The following is an 18,898-nucleotide window of genomic DNA, read 5'->3' as shown; positions in this document are numbered from 1 at the left end:
TGCTCACCTCTCCAACTCACGCCAAGAAGTTCGGTGAGAGGTGCGGAAGTATTGAAACTATTCAAGTGTGCCTCCTCCGCAGTATATCCTTTTTACGCTTACTGGTGATACGCACACACACACACACGCAAACTAGGACTATGCAGAGGAGCCACAACAGAGCGCAGGAGAGAGGCGTGAGCGAGCACAGGGAAACAAGCGAGGGAACAACAACAACAACAATGCAAAAGAAAAAAAGAGCAGAACTGCGACGAGAGAGGATGCGATAGGACGACGAAAAATAATGTACACGAATGCTGTCCTTCCACTCGCGGCCCCTGACTCCCTATGCAGATCCCTTTCCAAGCTCCTCGCGCCCTTCTCGGCTCTTCCGTCCGTCCAGGAAAGCCATTGGGGCCAATGGGAAGGTACGGTTTATCTCGAGTGTGCGTGTCGATGCCATTCCAAAATCGCACACGGCCGACGATGGACGGACGGTCCAGGTGAGCCGCCCGTATCTCAAGCGGCGCCCTTTTAGCACGTTCGAGTGTGGGGTTTCTCCGCACAGTTCCGCCTTCCAGCACCCACTTCCCATGGTCCACTACTCCCACCCCATCAACCCAAAAAAAAACCATTTAGTGTACAGTATGTGTGCGTGTGAGTGTGCTGTGTTCCAAGCTGCTGTCCACTCGCGGGTTTGAACAGCCTTCCCGTGACGGCCGTGTGGTAGTGGTGCGTGCGTTTGCACCGAAGGTCACACAACCACCTGTTTTCCAGTTTGCAGCAGCTGCTGCTGCGGTATCTCTGGTGCTAGTGACCACTGCGGCAGCGTGCGCCTGAAAGGTAGGCAAGCCCGCGAACACTGTCACAGACAGGCTGGTGCGTATGCGTGTCGTCGCCTGCCCGAAGTAGTAGCGCACCTAACCTTCCTGGAACGGCGTCTCCACGCCAAAAACACTAGAGAGCGAGAGCGAACGTGCAGGACGAAAGAGAAAGAGAGAGAAAGAGCGAGACAGTGCTACGGTTGGCGCAACAGTGTGGTGTATTGAGACGTATCGTCGACGTTGGAATGGGAGGACGCTCGTTAACAGCGTGCCATTGTGGGCAGCAAATGCAACGCGTACGCGTAACATGACAATCTATCTCCCCGTCCGTCCCCCGGTCCGCCTTTCATTGAACACGGTAAGGCAAAAGGCAAAGAGAACCAAACAAATACCGTTCACGTAAAAGAACAACTCAATGTCAAACTGTATCAGAAAGTGAGACACAAAAAACACAACTCAACCGTCAGCGTACGAGGAAAGAGAGAGAGAGGAGGGAGCGACAGTGAGAGTGTGACCAGTCCAGTGGGGCGTGCAGGTGTAAGGTGAACGAGGCGGCAGAGACTCAAGAGGCGTTATCAGGCGACAGCGTCTCGCAAGTGAACAATCTGTACCGCATCCGCGTGAGATGAGCTGAGCTGAGCCGATCCCCGATCCCCGATCGCTCGTTCACAAGCTCCGAAGCGCGCGCGCTACGCTGCGGATGGACACCGTGTGATGGCGCAGCCGGTACCGACGGCACTGTTCAGGTTGCGCGCGAACAGCCAGCAGTTCGTGCTCGGCCGTCGTGCCGACTAGTGCTGGCGTTGGTTGCTGCTCGAGCTCGAGAAGGCAGGCGAGTGAACGTCGGAACGAAAATACAGGGGATCAGGCAGTGAGGAAAGGAAGGAAGGGAAGAAGGGGCCCAGAATTTAGATTCAAAAGTACACGTTTTTGTGATATGCAAGAAAGTACCAAACAAAGCGAGCAAGGGTAAACACGTGTGCTGCAAGAAGTAAAGGCTAGTGTCCGGGCGGGAAAGTGTAGTTGTAGTGCAGAATAGGTAGAGTCTGAAACACTTTGCTAGAGGTTTAACAGTGGTAAGGATGGCTGCGGCAGGAGAGAACGGTAATGGTGCGACCGGTGCGGCCGAGGCAGCCAATGTTCCGCCCGTGCCGGAGCTACCGGAGGTGCCGACAGTCGATCTGTCGCTTCCGGAGCGCATCGCCTCCTTCAAGCAGGAGCTGCTCGCCTACCTGGGCGAGCTGGTGCCGCCGGGTGAGCCCCCGTGGGACATTGCCACCTTCGAGGGGTACGGCCGCGGTCTGGTGGCCACCCGTGACATCGCAGTCAACGAGCTGGTGTTTGTCGACCGTCCGGTCCTGGTGGGGCCGCGCGTCAACAACTACGAGGTGATCTTCTGCGCCAGCTGCTGCAGCATTCTGCGCCGGCTGCAGCTCTGCACCGGCGGCTGCCGGTTGCCCATCTGCTCCCGGTGCGACTACTCGGTCGGGGCGAGCTCGCCGCACGCCGCCGAATGCGCACTGATACAGAGCTGGCAGCCGAAGGATGCGGGCCGCTACTCGAAGAACATCCTGTACGCGCTCACCTCGATCCGCGGCTTTCTGCTGAGCGAGCGCGACCGCTCGATCGTGCTGCAGATGGAGGGCCACCCGCCGCGCAAGGAGATGACGACCGAGATCGAGCGGCTGCTGAAGGACGGGTACTTCTGGAACCTGGACGGCGAGGGGCCGGCCGTCCGCTACCTGCGCCAGGTCGTGAACATCCTCAACACGAACGCGTTCGAGACGAGCCGCATCGTGGCGGACGAGGAGAACAACCAGCACGAGATCATCCTGCGGGGGCTGTACATACTGGGGGCGCTGATGAACCACTGCTGCCGGCCGAACGTGCGGTACGTGTTCGACGGCGAGCTGCGCATGCGGGTGCACGCGTCCCGCCCGATCAAGAAGGGCGAGCAGATCATGAACAACTACTCGAAGATCCTGTGGGGCAGCCAGCACCGCATCATCCATCTGTGCTTCTCGAAGAACTTTCTCTGCTGCTGCGACCGGTGCAAGGACCCGACGGTGAGTGTTCACTCTTCGCTTCCGCAGCGCACTTTCGCATCCGCGCATCTTCCAGCAAGCAACTCGGTGCCAACGATCAGCCATGTGCGCGCCTCGATCAACCTCGAGCCCGGGACGGGTGCGCGACCCGTCCGATCCGTGCCCGGTGCACTGGTGCTGCGCGCTTTTCCCCGGCTATATATAAACCCCAGCATCATCTTCGCCCTCGGTGTCAAACAGGGGGCCAGCGGGTTCCGCGACAGACGGCAAAATCTCGTGTCCAACACACACACACACACAGTCATTCACACCGCACCAGATGATTCGTTATTTATACTTCGGGCAGCTCACTCGTTCGTCGTAATTCGATGCCAACGCCCGCGTCTATGGACTGCTGGTGGTGTCCCCCGCCTCTTCGGTGGTGCCCCTTCAGACATGATGCAGCCAAAAGAGACGCTGCAGTCCCGCATGTCCGCTAATAAATTATGTCACATGTGCACCATCACCTTCTACTCGGCAGCAAATGTGCAGCACTAATGCAGCATTTGTGCATACGAGAGATTGATTTGGGGAGAGAGACAGAGAGACAGCGCAAACAGGACGCCAAGCACACACACACCTTGCCGTGGAGGAGTGCCACGTGGAGGAGTAGTATGAGTAGCTTGTTTGCTGTCTTTAGCAGCATAAGCGACTATTTTGAGGCGCATGTTTTCCGTGGGAGTTTATGTGTGTTTGTGTGTATGTGTGTGTGTGTGTGTCGTTGTCCCTGGTTGGCACATTACATTGCCTTCATATCGGGGTCGTTATTTTTGGACCACCGATGTTCGGTTTTTTTTGCGGGGAGGAGAAGCGTTAAAAAAACGCCAAACCAAAAACAAAAAAAAAACAAACAAGGTGTTGTTGCATACACCACGACATGGGTGGTGTGTGTGTGTGTGTGTGTGAGAGAGAGAGAGAGAGAGAGAGAGAGAGAGAGAGCCGGCCGTTGTCGAAGTTCACACGTCCATATTTTCGGACCATTTCCCATATGGGACGGCCTAAGCAGAATTGATTTCTGGCAAGAAGGGGATTCTAGACATTGCGAAGTGGGAGGTATGAACATTTAAAATAAAATGCCATCTCAATCGTTTGTCAATGCCGGACAAGGTGCGTGGGGAAGGGGAAGGGACACGATCTTTTAACACAAAAAAAGAGGTTGTCAACCGCGCTAATGTGCGACAAATGGTAAATTTAATTGCATGTCAGTGGTCAGCTGAGAGTGTTTTAATTCCATACTGCCGCACCTGGGCTGGCTGCGCCCGTTTGGCTGCGTCCGTTATTGGCTGTTACGGTTGTGACAGCTAAGTGTATCCACTTGCACGTGCAATGGAGGCGGCTTTTTGGGGCGGGGGTTGTACCGATCACTGCACGATCCTCAGGTGGCGATTACACTCTAATGTTTGGGTGCGGGAGTACATTTAAAATATATTTATATTTTGGTGGAGTTGTAAGCTAGTCCGCCGTGCCGTTGCTGCCTCGCGACAGGATCTCGGCTCGGCAGCCCGCACTGACGCAATGGCGCGTCCGGAACGGATGACAGCTGTTGGTGCGCGCGCGTTACCTAATCTTTCGCTACCAGCTTGCAATGACTATTTTGGCAGCCCGGTTTGTCGTTTTCGCAGACAACATTTCTTACCTTTCAAGTCCGAATCAATCACCTTTCTGGTGCGCCGCGCGGTCCGGTGACCTTTTTGGGGGCGAATATTTTGTTTGCCTTTTTTTCCGGTTGTGAGTGAGACGCTTTTTGAGCACCGCTCTTGGCACGGAATCGGTTGTCGCTCCCCCGGGCGGGAGGGTTTCCTTTCGTTTGCTTTTCCGTTTTGCGCGTTTCTACGGCGGTGCGAAACGATGCGCATTTGATTGATTGATTTGTGGTGTCAGTTTAATAATTGCACCTCCATCTAGCGGAGGGCGGGCGGCTTGTTGCATAATTGGCGGAGGTTTTGGTTTCTTTTTTCAGCGACTGGGTGGATCGCCATTGCCTGCTAATGCAGGATTGATCGGTGTGGGGGGAGAAACGCGCCAACAAACGCGGTCACTTTTCGCATTTAAACTCGTCCCGGTCTCAACGTCGGTACTGCGGTATTTTAAATCATGAATATTCATTGGCATGGCGGCCCTTGGCTCTGGCATGGTTCGATTGCAGTCGCTGCTTAGTGTTGGAAAAGTTTTCAGCTTAGATATGAGAGCGAATTGCTGCGTCCTAAGGCGAGCGCAAAAGGCCGCAACGGACGTGGCTGCAGAGCTTCAATTATCCAGCCGGTAGCGTTCGAGTCGGTTTTCCAAGAAAAAACATGTTATGTTGAGAATTTTTAAGCCTGGAATGAATTTTCTATGCAAATTTTATGACTCGGCTGGATGTACACAGCACACCAACTGCTGCAGAGGGTGACGCTTTTGAGCTAGCAAAACTGGAAAGCAGCGTCTAACCTTCGAATTTTTTAAAACGTTGAATGTAGGTGGAAGCACTCCAAAACCTTGCACAACGAAACAGAAATAGTTAGCTCGGAAACGAGAAATGGAAAGCTGCCGGAGCAGAAACGTGCCCCCGACTTTTATTGTCAGTAAGTGATGTTTATTGCCCACCCATCGGGGGCATAACTGGGGCGTGTTGAGCAGCAGCCCGATCGGCGTCATTAGCGGGAACCACTCCGCGGGTTGTCGTGTTTATGGGTGTTTGGCGTTAGTTGTGACGCTCGGCCAGTGGAACAGGAGGTCTCTGTGGAGTTTCTGTCACCATTATCCGCCAGCACACGTGGGCACGCGGGGCATTGTTTCCTGCCGGTCGCTCCACTTCACACGCTAGCTACGGTCTGAAATGGTGCCCGGACACGATATTCTCCCAGGGTTGGCTCCTGGTTGGAAAGTTTACGTCTAGTGCACGCGATACTTTAAATGCTTACCTACCGGCACGGGAAGTTGGGTGCCATTGGTTGAAGGACTCTCTCTCAGCTGATATTATTAGTGCAGTTAGAGTGGGCTTGTGCTCTGGGTGATTGATAATTTTGGGTTTCTTTGCTCACCTTTTGAGACCTTGGCTAATTAAGGAAGAACTGGACTTTCCGATTTGAAAAATTATTTTTCTAGGACCCAATATTGTAAACTCGTTTCTGATTTCTTGGACAATTTTAAGGGAAAATGGCAGAGAAGAATTTCTGCGACCCTGTTTAAAGAGGATCCCAAGGACAAGTTTCACATGGCATGCGTTTATTTGTAGTTAGTGTGTTTTATTATTGTTCTTGAACAGAATTTGTCGTGTTCCTAGCAATCAAACATGCTGCTGACTTTGAAGAACTTCGTACATGATTTGCGTACATTTTGGGGCATAGCTGTGGGCTCTATCTCTTGACCCTCCGCTTAGGGCCTCGAGATGAATAGCTTCCCCTCTGATGCATGGTAAATCATGGTTGCAAAAAAACATTCCTGTGTCTAATTCGGCAAGTTTCTCAAAATAATGGTTCAAGTAAATGGAACAAAAATATAGCCTAAGTACTGCTATTCCTGGACATTCCAAACCAGGCCGAAGCTTCTTCTAATTCAACTCATTATGTCCTGTTGTATACATTTTATCCTAAGAATATATTTGGAGCCTAGAGGACTTTCCCTAACTTCAAAGTTCGCTAACGTTCTTTCAGACACTTTCAACAGCTTCTTTCCACTATTTCAAGGAGATAAAACAACCTTGAATGTAACCCTCCACTATTTTTCTGTACTCCTTTCAGGAATTCGGCACGTACCTTGGTGCGCTCAAGTGCGTCCGGGAAAGCTGCCCCGAGGGTCGCCTGCTCCCGGTCAACCCGCTCAAGATATCGTCCGTGTGGCGGTGCGACCGCTGCAGCCTCAAGATGGACAACATTAAGGCGAGCAAGATCCAGGAGATTGCGAGCCGCATGATCATGAACAACGCGATCAAGCGGGAGGCGAGCCACATCATCGACTACCTGAACGATCACATCGTGAAGTTCCTGCTGCCCACGAACCAGTTCACGGTCGAGCTGAAGCTGCAGGCGATCAAGAAGATACAGTCCGACCGGCCGCTGGTCGAGCTGCGCGAGAAGGAAAAGTACTGCCTGGAGATACTGGACATCCTGCAGCGGCTCAACTACGGCGAGTGCTTCGTCAAGGGTGTGCTGTGCTACGAGCTGTTCGTGACGCGCGTCACAATCGCCCAGCTGCTGAACGAATCTGAAGTAAGTCGAGGGAGTACCAGTACGGCCCTCTTGCGTCATATCCGTGTTGACTGACGGCCTCACTGTATTTTTTGTTGTTTTCTTCTCTCACTCATTTGCTTCCCCAGATCGCAACGGAGACGTCCAATCTGGACCAGCTGCGTACCGCCTGGCAGATACTGAAACCGAGCGGCAACCGACCGCGGGACCTGCAGCAACTGGTTGTGACATACGGGATCGAGTGAGCACTGCGAATGACTATTGGAGACCAGCGGACGCCGGTGAGCGCCATGCTGTAGACGGCGAGCACGGCAAACCGATAGCAAAAGCAAACACAGGCTCTAACGCTCTTGTACAAAAACATATCGACACCTCGCGACAACACTTGTGTGTGTGTGTGTGTTTGTGTGTGTGTTATTTTTCACTTGTTTTTCACGGCACTAGAGGAAGCGGTGCGGTGCGCGGCTACTTCCATTTTGGAGGTTCGTGCTAGCCGCACGCGGAAGTAGAAGAACAAATCAAGCTTAACCGTGAGTGAGACCGTGAGAATTTAGGGAGTAGAGATGAATCTAAGAGGATAGAGAAAAAGATAGAAAAGATAGGGACAGAAAATATTCAAAGAGAGAGAAAAAGAAGTAGAGAAGCAGGGAGAAAAGAAAGAAGAGAGAGAGAGAGAGAGAGAGAGAGAGAGAGAGGGGAAAAAGATACTAAAGAGAAGTAGAAAAGGTGAGAAAAAAACCGAAAGCAGTTAACTCCCCACAAACGGGTACACTGTTTGGGAGGAATCCCGTGGGTGGTGATGTTGCACCGTTGTTTGTGATTTAAACGTGTGGGTTTCAACATATACACTTAAAGCGCACTGGCAGTGTGAAGAGTGAGAATTGAGGAGAGAACAAAGCGAGGGTAGAAATGGTTACAGAAGCAGAAACCTAACCAACGTTCCGAGTGAATGTTACAGCTGATCAAACGGACCTATTTTTATCCATTTCGATTTGTATCGCTTGCATCGCTATTGCTCACAGGAATACAAAACTCAAAGCAAAACTGCCCTGTTGGAAGCGAACAAGTCAGCCGTGACATGATACCCCATCAAAAAGGTTGCCTTTGACTAGTGGATTGCATACCTTACAGGCGATTTAGGTTATTATCGGTCGGCTATGTGCACAACTTCGCCCTCGGGGTATGCAATCTGGCTCACCTGCACCTTCCTGATTGGTCTGGTTTGTGATCTTCTAACAAAGCGCTCACTTTAGAACCACGTCCTGTCTCGAATATACACATATATATTTATATACACAGTTCTACTTCTCTCCTGTTTACGGACCATTTGCACCATTGCTCAATTGATACACACACCGTTGCACAGAACATTGCCCTCCCCGTGAACTAGCGGGAGGCTGGAGCGGCGTGCAGTCGCCACACTACTCTCCGCTGTTGCACGTGGGTGCGTGTCCAACCGTGTTTGCTCTATAAAGATTGATAAACCTCTTTCTTCAGCCGTTTTTTTTTAAATCGTACTTGCTCCAAACATCAGCAAAGAAAACAAATAAATATGAAAATAATAATCCTAGGGCAGGGTGTGAGCGACGAACCGGCTCGAGTTCTTCCGCTCAGAGTTGTTCGATGTTTGGCTCCCTGCGCTCCTCTCCCTTAAAATTTGTACTCTTTCACGTCTCCCACAACATCTCCAATCCGTCTACAACTACGTGTTACATTTGCACCGTTTTGCATTCCGCATTCGGTGCCACCTTGTATCGAGCGATCCTAATAAAATCGAAGCAAGTTCAACACTACCTTTTGCCTACCGCCCATATCGGGGTTTCGCTCCTTGTCTAGCCGAGCGTCTTAAAATATTAAGGCACATGATCGGAGTGGATCGGTTTGCATTTAAACGAAAGAAACGACGCGGTAAGCTTATGATTCATTGTTGCAACAAATTTGTCACCAGAGGGCATCCGAAAGCTAAGTGATTTTGTACTTTGTTTTCCCTTCACGCTTTCGGTCGATGACGAAACATTGCATACGTTTTAGGCGCTGTGACCTAGATACGTTACGTAGAGTATTTATCTCTTGATTACGATTTTAAACTAACGACACAGTTTCAAATGAATACCAACACACATATTTGATAGTAGAAAGTAAATTTATTTCGAACAAAAGCCAAGACAAAAGACGAAAAAAAAACGGAAACAAAAACTGTTCTTACAAATAGTAATCAAAACTGCGCGATAATGGCTGTGTTGCCTCCCGCACGCGCTTCGCTCTTGAGCGTCTCTAGCTTAAGCTGCTACGACTCGCGACCTTAAGCTCTATTCGGCACGCGGTAGTAAATGAGGTAAGAAAAACAAACTACTTCCATCCGCCGTGCCCTGCCGGAGGCTATGAGCAAAATCGGGCAGGACACCGTAACAGGGCTCGCGGTGCGTCTACTCTAACGGAATGGCCACCGTGGCACCGGCGGCGGATCGTCGCCGGGCCAGATATCGCTGCAGGGACGGGATGGCGAACAGCATCGCACCACTGATGGCGATCGTCGTGCCGGCCATGATGAATCCGGGACCGTAGGAGAGTGTGTAGTCGTACAGCCAGCCTGCGAATGAGCACATTGCGATGAGCACTTCGGTTTGTTTCAAAGGAAGAATCTCCCGCCCCATTGCTTACCCGCGATCGGTGGCCCCACGAACGAGGCAATGCCCTGGAAGAGCAGCAGCAGCCCGAACGCGTTCGTCAGCTTCTCCAGCCCGAGCAGGTCGACCAGAATGACGGACGTCAGCCCAACGTACGCACCGATCGTGAAGCCGTACACCGCCGAGTACACGCCGAGCCAGTAAAAGTCCACGCACAGCACCGACAGGGCGGTCGCAATGCCGCACACCGCCAGCGAGCAGTTGTACACGGCCAGCCGGTTCACCCACGGCTTGTCGGACAGGTAGCCGAGCACGATGCGCCCGATCGTGTTGGCGATGCCGATGATGCCGAGCAGATAGCTCGCGTCCTTCGACCCGATGCCGAGCACCTGGGCCTGGGCGGCCAGGTACACGTACGGCACGTTAAACCCGACGCTGGTCAGGAAGTTCGACACGGTAAAGATGATGAAGATCGGATCTTTCAGGATGGAGAAGTTCATCATCTCGTGGAAGGTGTCGCAGGTTTCGCGCGAGCACGGTATGCACCCGAGGCAGCGCTCCGGGGCGTCCGGTTCGGCCGGCGGCCGGTGCAGCCCGTTGCCCTGGACCGATCCGTAGCTGCCCTTCTCGTAGATGGACAGGTTCGCTTGGGAGGCGTGGCGAGAGGCGATGTTGTGCACGGAGCCGGTGTAGAGTGCGTCCTTGCGGTACATGGTGCCGCTCTCGGTGCGCTTCAGCGGCACTGGCTGAACACTGTCCGGTGCCGTGAGGAGGGGCTGGCTGAGACCGAGCCGTTTCGCATCCTCGCCCGGGGTGGTGCGCGTGTGCTTGTCCAGGTTGTGGCCACTTGCCGAGTGTCCGTTCTGCAATGGGAGTTCGGAATGGTGGTGCATGGGAGCAGATTAAGACAGAGCAGCGGGCGTGATGCTGCACTAGCCCAGCGAAACGGAAGTTTACGTACCGCATTGAGATCTATTTTCGGTGCATCGACATGACTGTGGCTGTTGGAGCGTTTCAGGCTGCTCTCGTTAGCGTTGCCCGTGGTCGGCTTCATGGCGGTGCTTGGATCTGTCGGGCAAACATTGCGTGGTTTAAAGCTAGTTCAGCTGCTAGCACCTGCCGCGCGCGTACTTACCGGTGCTGGAATGTTGCGGAAGCTCCTGGAGCTCCTTTCCGGGGCTGGCCGGTTCGTGCACCAGCGGCCGGAACATCAGCCCGAACAGGACGCAGATCAGCACGATGCCGGCGATCGCCAGCAGTGCGCCCTGCCATTGGAATTTCTTGATCAGCGCCTCGGTCAGCGGGGCGAAGATCGACGTCCCCAGGCCGGAACCGCACACCGCGATGCCGGTCGCCAGGGATCTCAGTCTTTCGAAGTACATCGTGACGCTCACGATCGCGGGCAGGTAGATCAGTCCTAGCCCGAGCCCGGTGCCGACGCCGATCGTGATGAACAGCATAAACACGCTGGTCGCGTACATGCTGACCGCGAGCGAGGCACTAGCGAGCAGTGCACCGGCAATCGTGACCGCCCGGCAACCGTACCGGTTGACCAGCGATGACGAAATGGGTCCTGGTCCGGTTGATGCGGGGTACAGGAAGAAGAAGAAAAATACGACAGGGTGGAGGAAGAAGGAAAAGAAAAACAAGTAGAAGAGGAAGAGGAAGAAGAAGAAGAAGACGAAGAGGAAAAGAAAAAGAACAGAAACAGGAAAAAAGAAGAAGTAGAAACAAGGGGAAAATAATAGGAGGAAAATGAAGTGATGAAGAATAATAGGAAGATGAAGAAGAAAAAGATAAAGTAAAAGTACCAAAAGAAGTAACAAGAAGAGGAAAAAACAAAAGCCAGAAGAATAAAGAAAACAGATGAGGAAAACGAAAGAAAACAGACAAAGGAGGACGAAGAAGAAGAAAAAGAAAAGGAAGAAGAAGAAGAAGAATAAGAATAAGAAGAATAAGAAGAAGAAGAAGAAGAAGAAGAAGAAGAAGAAGAAGAAGTAGAAGAAGAAGAAGTAGAATAAATAAGAAAATGAAGAAAAGGGACAACAGTTGAAGTAAAAATGAGATTAGTAAAAAGAGAGGAATAAGAAAAAGGAAAGGAATGAAGAATATAAGGAAGAATAGAAAAAGAACAAGGAGCAGAATAAAGGAAAGGAAAAAAGAAGAAAGGGAAAAAGAAACAAAAGAACAAGAAAAAGAAAACAAAAGAAAAGAAAGAACAGGAAGAAAAATAAGAAGAAAGGAAGTTAAATATAAGAGTACAATGAAAAAGTGCCGAGCTGTTGGCGAGGAACTTACCGGAGCATAGTGTAACACCTACAAGGATCGATGCGATCCAGGCCGTGTAGCCTTTACCTTCGTTGAAGTACGTCAGGAACTCGGAGTAGAAAATACCGAACGAGTATGTCAAACCGTCGGCTGTGTGTTGAGATAAGACAAACGCTTGGTTAGTTTCGAGCCGAGCCACAGAACGTGTATAGTTTGGAATATTGCTGCGCGTCCGCTCTACCGCTACATTCACTGATCCCGCTAATGATTGCTGATACGTGATTGCATATATTAGAGCGGACAATTTCAGCCCGGCAAGATAGCAGTTTGGCAAAAGCCCGTCCCCGGAAGACACTTTTCGTTTTGCTCGGGGGCCGCTCGCACCCTGATCTTGATAGCGACGCAAACGCAACCGCTCGAAACCATCGGCCATCGGTTGATAATCTCGCGCTAGCGTGCGTTTGCGCTGACCGTGGTTGACTGCACCCCGGGGACCGAGGTTGTTGTTTTTCCCTCACCTTGCGGCTAATCTTTCGCGCCCTCTCCTTTAACCCGGGTCATCCGCCCCGGGGGCGCACTATCAGCAGCACGGCCAGTGCGAGAAGTGTCATGGCCCGGCGCGCTCGCGCAAGGTGAAGCAGTAAAACATATCGATGCAATCGGCGTCTGGTTTACGTTGTCAAGCTGCGCCTTTGTGTGTATGAATGTATGTTTACAAATGTTTCTGCCGTCTGCGCTTTGCACCGTTGTATTGGGCAATCGGACGCTTGCATTGTTTGATTGGTTTCCGGGGCAGGTTCACTCCTGCTGCACACAGAAACAGGAGGCGCCGCTCGTCAGCTGAATCATTGATAGGCGGCTAAGCTCAATCGTGCAGAGGCAGGAATTCCCGGGGAAAAGCTCTCTGATACGAGGATCGCGTGTTCCACGATCACGTGTTCTTTCCGTCCAGCAACCTCATTCACAGCAAATAATTGGTTCAGGATCGTTGGTTTAATCAGCCGTTTCGGCGTATGTCTAGCCACCAGATGGACCCCAGCCCAACGGGCATGTTTTTAATTCAAAAATAGGAAAACAAAACAACAAATCAACGCCATCAGCCCGGTCAAGGCTATGGCACCTAATAATTTGTGTACGTTTACTTTACAGCCGCAAAGCGAACATGCTGTACTTGGCATCGTGTTGTTGTCTTCGCTATCATTACGCTCCAAAGCAATGGACAGACATTAGCCACACCAGCCGCATACCGATCGCGTACAGGCTAATCGAACATGCTTTAGTATGGCCACGCTCGCGCGCTCGCAGAAATGTTCGTCCTTGGAGGGCACGCAACAACACCACCGGCATCGGCTGCGTTCTCAGTTGTCGGTGATGCAGTACTGCTTGCATAAAGGAAAAACGGATCGAAACGGTTAATCATGGGTTTTGCCATGTCGGTAACTGGTTTAATCAAGCGCCTGTATACGATCGCGGGCTTTGTTGTCGCCGAGGGAGGCTGGCCGCACAAAGATCGACGCTAGAATTAATGCACTGTCGGTGACGGTGTTTAGCAGTGCATTCCGGCTTTGTAAGAATTCTTGCTGCTGTACAATCTATAACACGAGTCGATAAAGCATGTTATATTCGCGAAAGATCAACTGATGACTCAACGAATGCAAAAAGCAACTGTCTCATGCATTATCCAAGTAAGATTCAAGTAAGACAAAGCTAACTGAGATCAATACGTTATGTTGTAATGAACATTACAATCGTTTACCGAAAAAAAGATCTTTAAATGTTCTAATGGTTATATCTGAGGCTTCAGCATTTGATAGCGTGTCTCAGCGTTTGCCTACAAGTCGAGTATCTCAAATCAGTTAAAAGTATGAATGTTAAGGTACACTTTGAATGGTTCCAACCAAATCTTCTATGTTGATATGCAAGCTCAGAAATACTGACAGTCATGAAAATACTTATTGGCATTGCCCAAAATCATCTCAACTACGCACTGGAACAACAATGATTTCTACTGTCCCCATACGCTACATAAAATGGGTTGGCAACTTCATCTTCAAACCGATAACGACTTTACGAGCATCTTAAGTATCGAATCGAAGGACACGAACAGTCATGATAGCTCGTTAATCTTCTGAAGTACAGTCTATCTTAAGCAAACATACCGTTAAAGCTCCACATATCTAGGGAACATGTTGCCACAGAACTACTGGCAGCCGCCCTGGTTACCATTTGCTGTAGTTGACAGCAATTGACCAGTGACGTTTATTTCCGAAATTGTTCACCAGCAGCTCGTGCTCCACACAAAAAAGGCAATTATGTAACAAGAGCCCTATCCGTTATCTGACGAAAGCTACATCAGCTTCAACACTTAGGGCGTCCCCCTCGTCCACTAATAGCCAATAGCTGCCACCCGGGGCCATCGAAACAATAGATTCCGATTAAACGATGAGGAAAGTTCAATTGCGCTGCTTATCGTTAATCGATCATCGTTCAACCGATGCATTACATTGTGGACCTGCCGAAGGTGTGTGTGTGTGTGTGTTATCTCACTCCCTCCCCGCTCACCCCGTGCGGAGGGTACTCGAGCCACAAGCGCGCATGATTGATCTGTTATTGGGCCGCAGTGGCCGTTGGTAACCCACGTGGCCCGCGACGACCGTGGATGACGATTAGTAGCAAAGGTTGCGGCTGCTGCTTGGGAAACGATACTCACTGATGATATGAATGCTGAACGAGGCCAACACCACCATCCAGCCCCAGCCACCGTCCGGCGGTGTGGGCAACCCGTTCGGGTCCACCTCGGTGACGCTCTGCTCGATGTCACTGTCGATCTGCTGCTGCTGCCGCTTGCGGCTTGCCGGTGGTCCGTGCGTCATCTCACCGGCTGGTGTGTTTGATATGTATTGGAGGGGTGGAAATAGGGGGTTGGGGGTTGGAGTTCTCTGCCAAATCTGGTCCGCGGGACCTGGGTTCTAGCTGCTGCGTCACGTCAGGTTTCCCCCCGCACTGCTGGCGTTAGGCACGTGGCGTCAGGTTACGGTGTGTAGCGTTGCGGGCTAGCTGGTCGATGTCACGCATCTGTTCGGAAAGGGAGACGATGGACGTACGATAAGACATGGGATCGGGAAGCTCTCTAGCGATGGAGTAACGCGCAGGCAAACAGACAAACTATCACACTGTCTCTGATCGACGCACGCTCCAGCACTACCAACTACCGAACACTATCGACGTACACAGGGCCGAAATAAACAATAGCGCGATCGCTTCCGCGTTGAGTCACACACAGACACAGAGTCAGTTCACAGCGGCTGCCGACCCTGCTTGCCTTATCTCGGCTTTGCTCGAACTGTATTACGCGCCCACGTGGTGCGATAGTGGTGTATCAGGGGGCACACGCTGTGACACTCGTCAATAGTTTCACCGGACACCGGACCGGGCTGAAGGTTCCCAAGCAACTACCAGCAATCTGAACGCCGCGTGAAGGATCCTACACACACACGCGCACAACCGCATCGAACGACCCGAATCTTGGGCTGCGCGCAAACAGCCTTATTACCGTCCAGTACCAGTCCTCACTGTCGCGCCGGTTCACTTGGTACCGCGTATCCGATAAGCCGCTGTGTGTTCCTTCTGTCGTCAGCTGCTTTGTCCGCCCGTTCAGCCTTTGTTTACGCCTAACCGGCACGGGCCTATCAAATAACCGCTCGGTCAGTGAATCATCTACAAACAGTGTGCCCTCTCCCGTCCCGCCTGCATCCCATGGAACGCATCCGATCCGGACCCTTTTTGGCCGGCACAGTTGCAAGCGCCTGCAGCAAGAAGTCGGCAGAACAACTCCACTGGAACGGCAGACCACACATGCACACATACACAAAATAACAAAAAAAAACTTTTAGCTTAGGGTGCATGTGTGCACACAGTGCATCAGTGGTTACTCAGCCCGGGGAAGAACCGTTTCCTTTAGCGGTAGGGGGGTTTTTGAAAGATTGATTGTTGAACTGGGGGAATGGTGGGAGAAGAAAGGCGGTTTATTGAAGATCGCCCTCGCTTTATTTTTGTTTTGTATCAGCCACACGCACAAAGAAACGGCGCCACCTAGTAGCAGAGAGACTTGTCAGCACTTGCCTAAGATGATCTGAAGTGCCACTGCTGCACCGAGAACCGCACGGGTGAAGAACCGACCGACGACTGCGAACAGGACGCGCGCGTATTCGCGTCCGCAACCGAACCCGCCATTATCTATCCGCCATTGCCGCATCATGTTATCGCTGTGATGGCGGCGGTGGCCCCCATTCAGCGTTAGGATGCTGCCGAACACGCCGCCCCGATAGCCGATCGGTGCGGGCACACGAACGCCGAGAACCGATCGTGCCCCGCGTTCGTCATCCGTTCGGGCTACGTCTTATCGATCGCTGATCGGAGCGGGACGGATTACCGCACCGGGACAATCGGGAACGTGCTGCAGGATTTATGGCGCGTTCTGGCACCGCGCGCATTTATCTGCATTGTTGGCCAGGCTACATTGTTGACCGTTCGAGTGGCCACTCTGCACCGGTACGGACCCTGAAGGGATCGCCCATAATTCGCACGGTCAATGGCGGAGGGCCCAAGTGCGACACCTGAGCCGTTGTTTGCGTCGTTACTTGAGTAGCGCATTCCGCTAAACCGCCTTATCGTGCCGAGGTTTGCACTTTCCCACACACACACACATGCACGCGCTCGTCGGCAGGTGTTGTTTTGTTGCATTTTTCTGCCGCTCGGACGGGTTCGCTTCCGCAGTCCGCAACCTTCTAAAACGGCACGGGATGCGGAAACTCCATAGACAGAACGTAGAAAAACCGGGTGAGAGTAAAAACACAAACACACACACACACGTTCAATATAAACACGCGCTGCACACTTTCACTGCGACTGCATTCAACCCCTGCTTCCCTCATGGCCCCGTCTCCGTTCTACGCGCCAGGTCAGAGGCGTCTCTTTGTGGCAGGTTCTGTTCGCGCCTACCGGTACCGTAATGCAAACAACGACACTAGTAACGTAGCGCGCGTTTTTTGTTGTTTTTTTGTTGCATCAGCTCTCTCGCTCTCTTTCACTCTCGCTCTCTTTTCTGTCTGCTCTCCCCCGTTTCCGAGTGCAACGAGGCGGCCGCGTGGGGACAATGTCTTAGTTCTGGCCCTGCACGGTATCGAGAATGCGTAAAAATAGCGGTTCGATGCGCGAGTTCGAGCTTAACTGTTGCCGGTTTTCTTTTCTTTTTTTTCGCCTCCACTGCAGCACGGTTGCTTTGTTGCTGAAAATAGCGCCCGCGACTGCATTCTGGCCCTTTGGTCGCTCGCAGCCGAACGTTTCTTTCCGCTGCCGTTGTCTCAAAAAAAAAAAGGTGTCAATAGGTAGGTGTCTGCCATAGCCGGCCTCGTTTCTCGGCCTACCAGCCTTCGGTTGAAGGTGTTTAATTAGATGCTTTCTGCCACGACATTCTTTGCTGCGACATACATCGTGGAGAAGGTGTGGGGGGAGGTTGTGGAGGTGCTGGGGGAATTGATTGACCTTGTTAGACCCTTTTTAGTTGGTCCTGGTTTTTGCACTACGTTGCACTGTATTAAAAGATCGCACAAGACGCCGTTGTTTCTGTTTCCTTCCACTAATTGCTGCAGCGATTACAGCGCCATCTGGATGGGTAAGAACGGCGCAGATAAAACATCTACCAGGTACAATCTAGCCATAAAACGTCATTACCAGTGCCATCATTAATCGCAAACTGCCGGTCGGTTGCGAACAAACACCAACCTGTTGCTGGTAGACACTCAGCGACATTGTCAGTCGCCGTCCAGATGACACTGTTGCTACGACCTGAGGTATGTGATGTGTGCATCTCACTGTGTGGCACTGGATAAACAGCCGCTAATGCCACACTCAGCATCGTAAAGAATGTCACGCGTGCCTTCTTTACATCTGTCACTGCTAGCTTCCGGCTTAGCGCCAGCGGCTGGTTGTTTACATCCTCGTCCGCAGTTGGAGGACGCGTCGTGCACTGCAACACGAAAGGACGCGTGGACGCGCCATGACTGCTGGGTCTGCTGCTGGAACATTGATCGCTGGCGGTACAACTCTTTTGATTGATGTTTGATTCGCACACGGACCGGACGTGCACGGGGTCACCGTTTGGTGGATGATGCAACACGCGCCGAAAATGGCTCACGCGTACTCGCGCTCGCACAATCTCACCCTTTCACTCGCGCTTATCTTATCTTGCCGCTCGCCGTTACGACACCGATTAGGCGCATCAGCTCGCCAGTGCAGTGTGGAGTGCGGGAGGGGTCGATGCATATACTTACGATTCGACACATTTCCGGCCTGTGTCACAGGTAACCGATGTCGGGGTTTAGTTCGCTGTAGAACCTGCCCCTCATTGATGGCGCCACATTTGAAGCACTGCTTTCGGGATTACTGCTTGCGCAGGCTAGACCACGGGACCTTGCAGACTTCCCGAGGAAACGGTGTTTGCAACGCACTATGTTTTCTTCCTCCCACTAATACAACGCACACACACACAGGCACATACACTCCCAATTTTCTAGTGGGATGAACGGCTTAAGAGCAACTGTTGCGTACCCGCGTGGCTGGCAGTCAGTCTTCGAGCGGACGTTTATTTTTGGCCCCCTGCTTGCGCACGTGTTGCGCAGGCGTTTGCGCATACGCTCTCACTACGCGGGATCCACAAAAAAACACTCACACTCACACCCACACCTAGCAAATGTTATGAAGTAGACTCCGTTTGGTCGTATTGGAGCTGGAATCGAATTCCAGGGTGTGCCGGAAATGTTCGCCAACGATATTTATTTCAATTTTATATTTTCTCCAATCGCTCCAAAATCACGCGCTCCCAAAGTTTTGTCAACCACAGCCGCATTCAACACCCGCTCCCGGCGAAGGCTAGCGATAACTTAAAC

The 18,898-nt window shown here is 51.9% G+C and overlaps 2 protein-coding genes across 3 annotated transcripts; one reads left to right on the top strand and one right to left on the bottom strand.

Annotated features, from left to right (window-relative positions):
• Positions 1 to 8,849, top strand: LOC121593311 (SET domain-containing protein SmydA-8). Its single transcript, XM_041915562.1, has 3 exons — positions 1 to 2,869; positions 6,610 to 7,077; positions 7,185 to 8,849. The coding sequence occupies exons 1-3, from the start codon at positions 1,886 to 1,888 to the stop codon at positions 7,299 to 7,301; spliced, it is 1,569 nt and encodes a 522-aa protein (XP_041771496.1). The 5' UTR covers positions 1 to 1,885; the 3' UTR covers positions 7,302 to 8,849.
• Positions 8,850 to 9,180: 331 nt separating this feature from the next.
• On the bottom strand, positions 9,181 to 18,898 carry LOC121589733 (monocarboxylate transporter 12-B). Of its 2 annotated transcripts, none has more exons than XM_041908845.1 (7): positions 18,284 to 18,898; positions 14,662 to 15,026; positions 11,982 to 12,101; positions 10,819 to 11,256; positions 10,645 to 10,751; positions 9,718 to 10,546; positions 9,181 to 9,646 (listed from the first exon to the last, which is right to left on the bottom strand). In XM_041908845.1, the coding sequence occupies exons 2-7, from the start codon at positions 14,822 to 14,824 to the stop codon at positions 9,483 to 9,485; spliced, it is 1,821 nt and encodes a 606-aa protein (XP_041764779.1). In that variant the 5' UTR covers positions 14,825 to 15,026; positions 18,284 to 18,898; the 3' UTR covers positions 9,181 to 9,482. The 2 variants fall into 2 exon arrangements, with proteins under 2 accessions (XP_041764779.1, XP_041764788.1); XM_041908854.1 differs by lacking the exon at positions 18,284 to 18,898 and adding an exon at positions 15,182 to 15,851.

The sequence above is a fragment of the Anopheles merus genome, chromosome X (assembly GCF_017562075.2).
Source record: "Anopheles merus strain MAF chromosome X, AmerM5.1, whole genome shotgun sequence".
NCBI classification, from domain to species: Eukaryota; Metazoa; Arthropoda; class Insecta; order Diptera; family Culicidae; genus Anopheles; species Anopheles merus.
This window is presented reverse-complemented; position numbering and strand designations above follow the sequence as displayed.

What these genes read in the sequence shown, in the direction of transcription:
- LOC121593311 (XM_041915562.1), top strand. Translation starts at nt 1,886, where the DNA reads ATGGCTGCGGCAGGAGAGAACGGTAATGGTGCGACCGGTGCGGCCGAG. An exon ending in ACCGGTGCAAGGACCCGACG is followed by an intron (nt 2,870 to 6,609) that starts GTGAGTGTTCAC and finishes TACTCCTTTCAG; the next exon opens with GAATTCGGCACGTACCTTGG. An exon ending in AGCTGCTGAACGAATCTGAA is followed by an intron (nt 7,078 to 7,184) that starts GTAAGTCGAGGG and finishes TTGCTTCCCCAG; the next exon opens with ATCGCAACGGAGACGTCCAA.
- LOC121589733 (XM_041908845.1), bottom strand. Translation starts at nt 14,824, where the DNA reads ATGACGCACGGACCACCGGCAAGCCGCAAGCGGCAGCAGCAGCAGATC. An exon ending in TCCGCAACATTCCAGCACCG is followed by an intron (nt 10,752 to 10,818) that starts GTAAGTACGCGC and finishes TTTGCCCGACAG; the next exon opens with ATCCAAGCACCGCCATGAAG. An exon ending in CGAAAATAGATCTCAATGCG is followed by an intron (nt 10,547 to 10,644) that starts GTACGTAAACTT and finishes CTCCCATTGCAG; the next exon opens with AACGGACACTCGGCAAGTGG.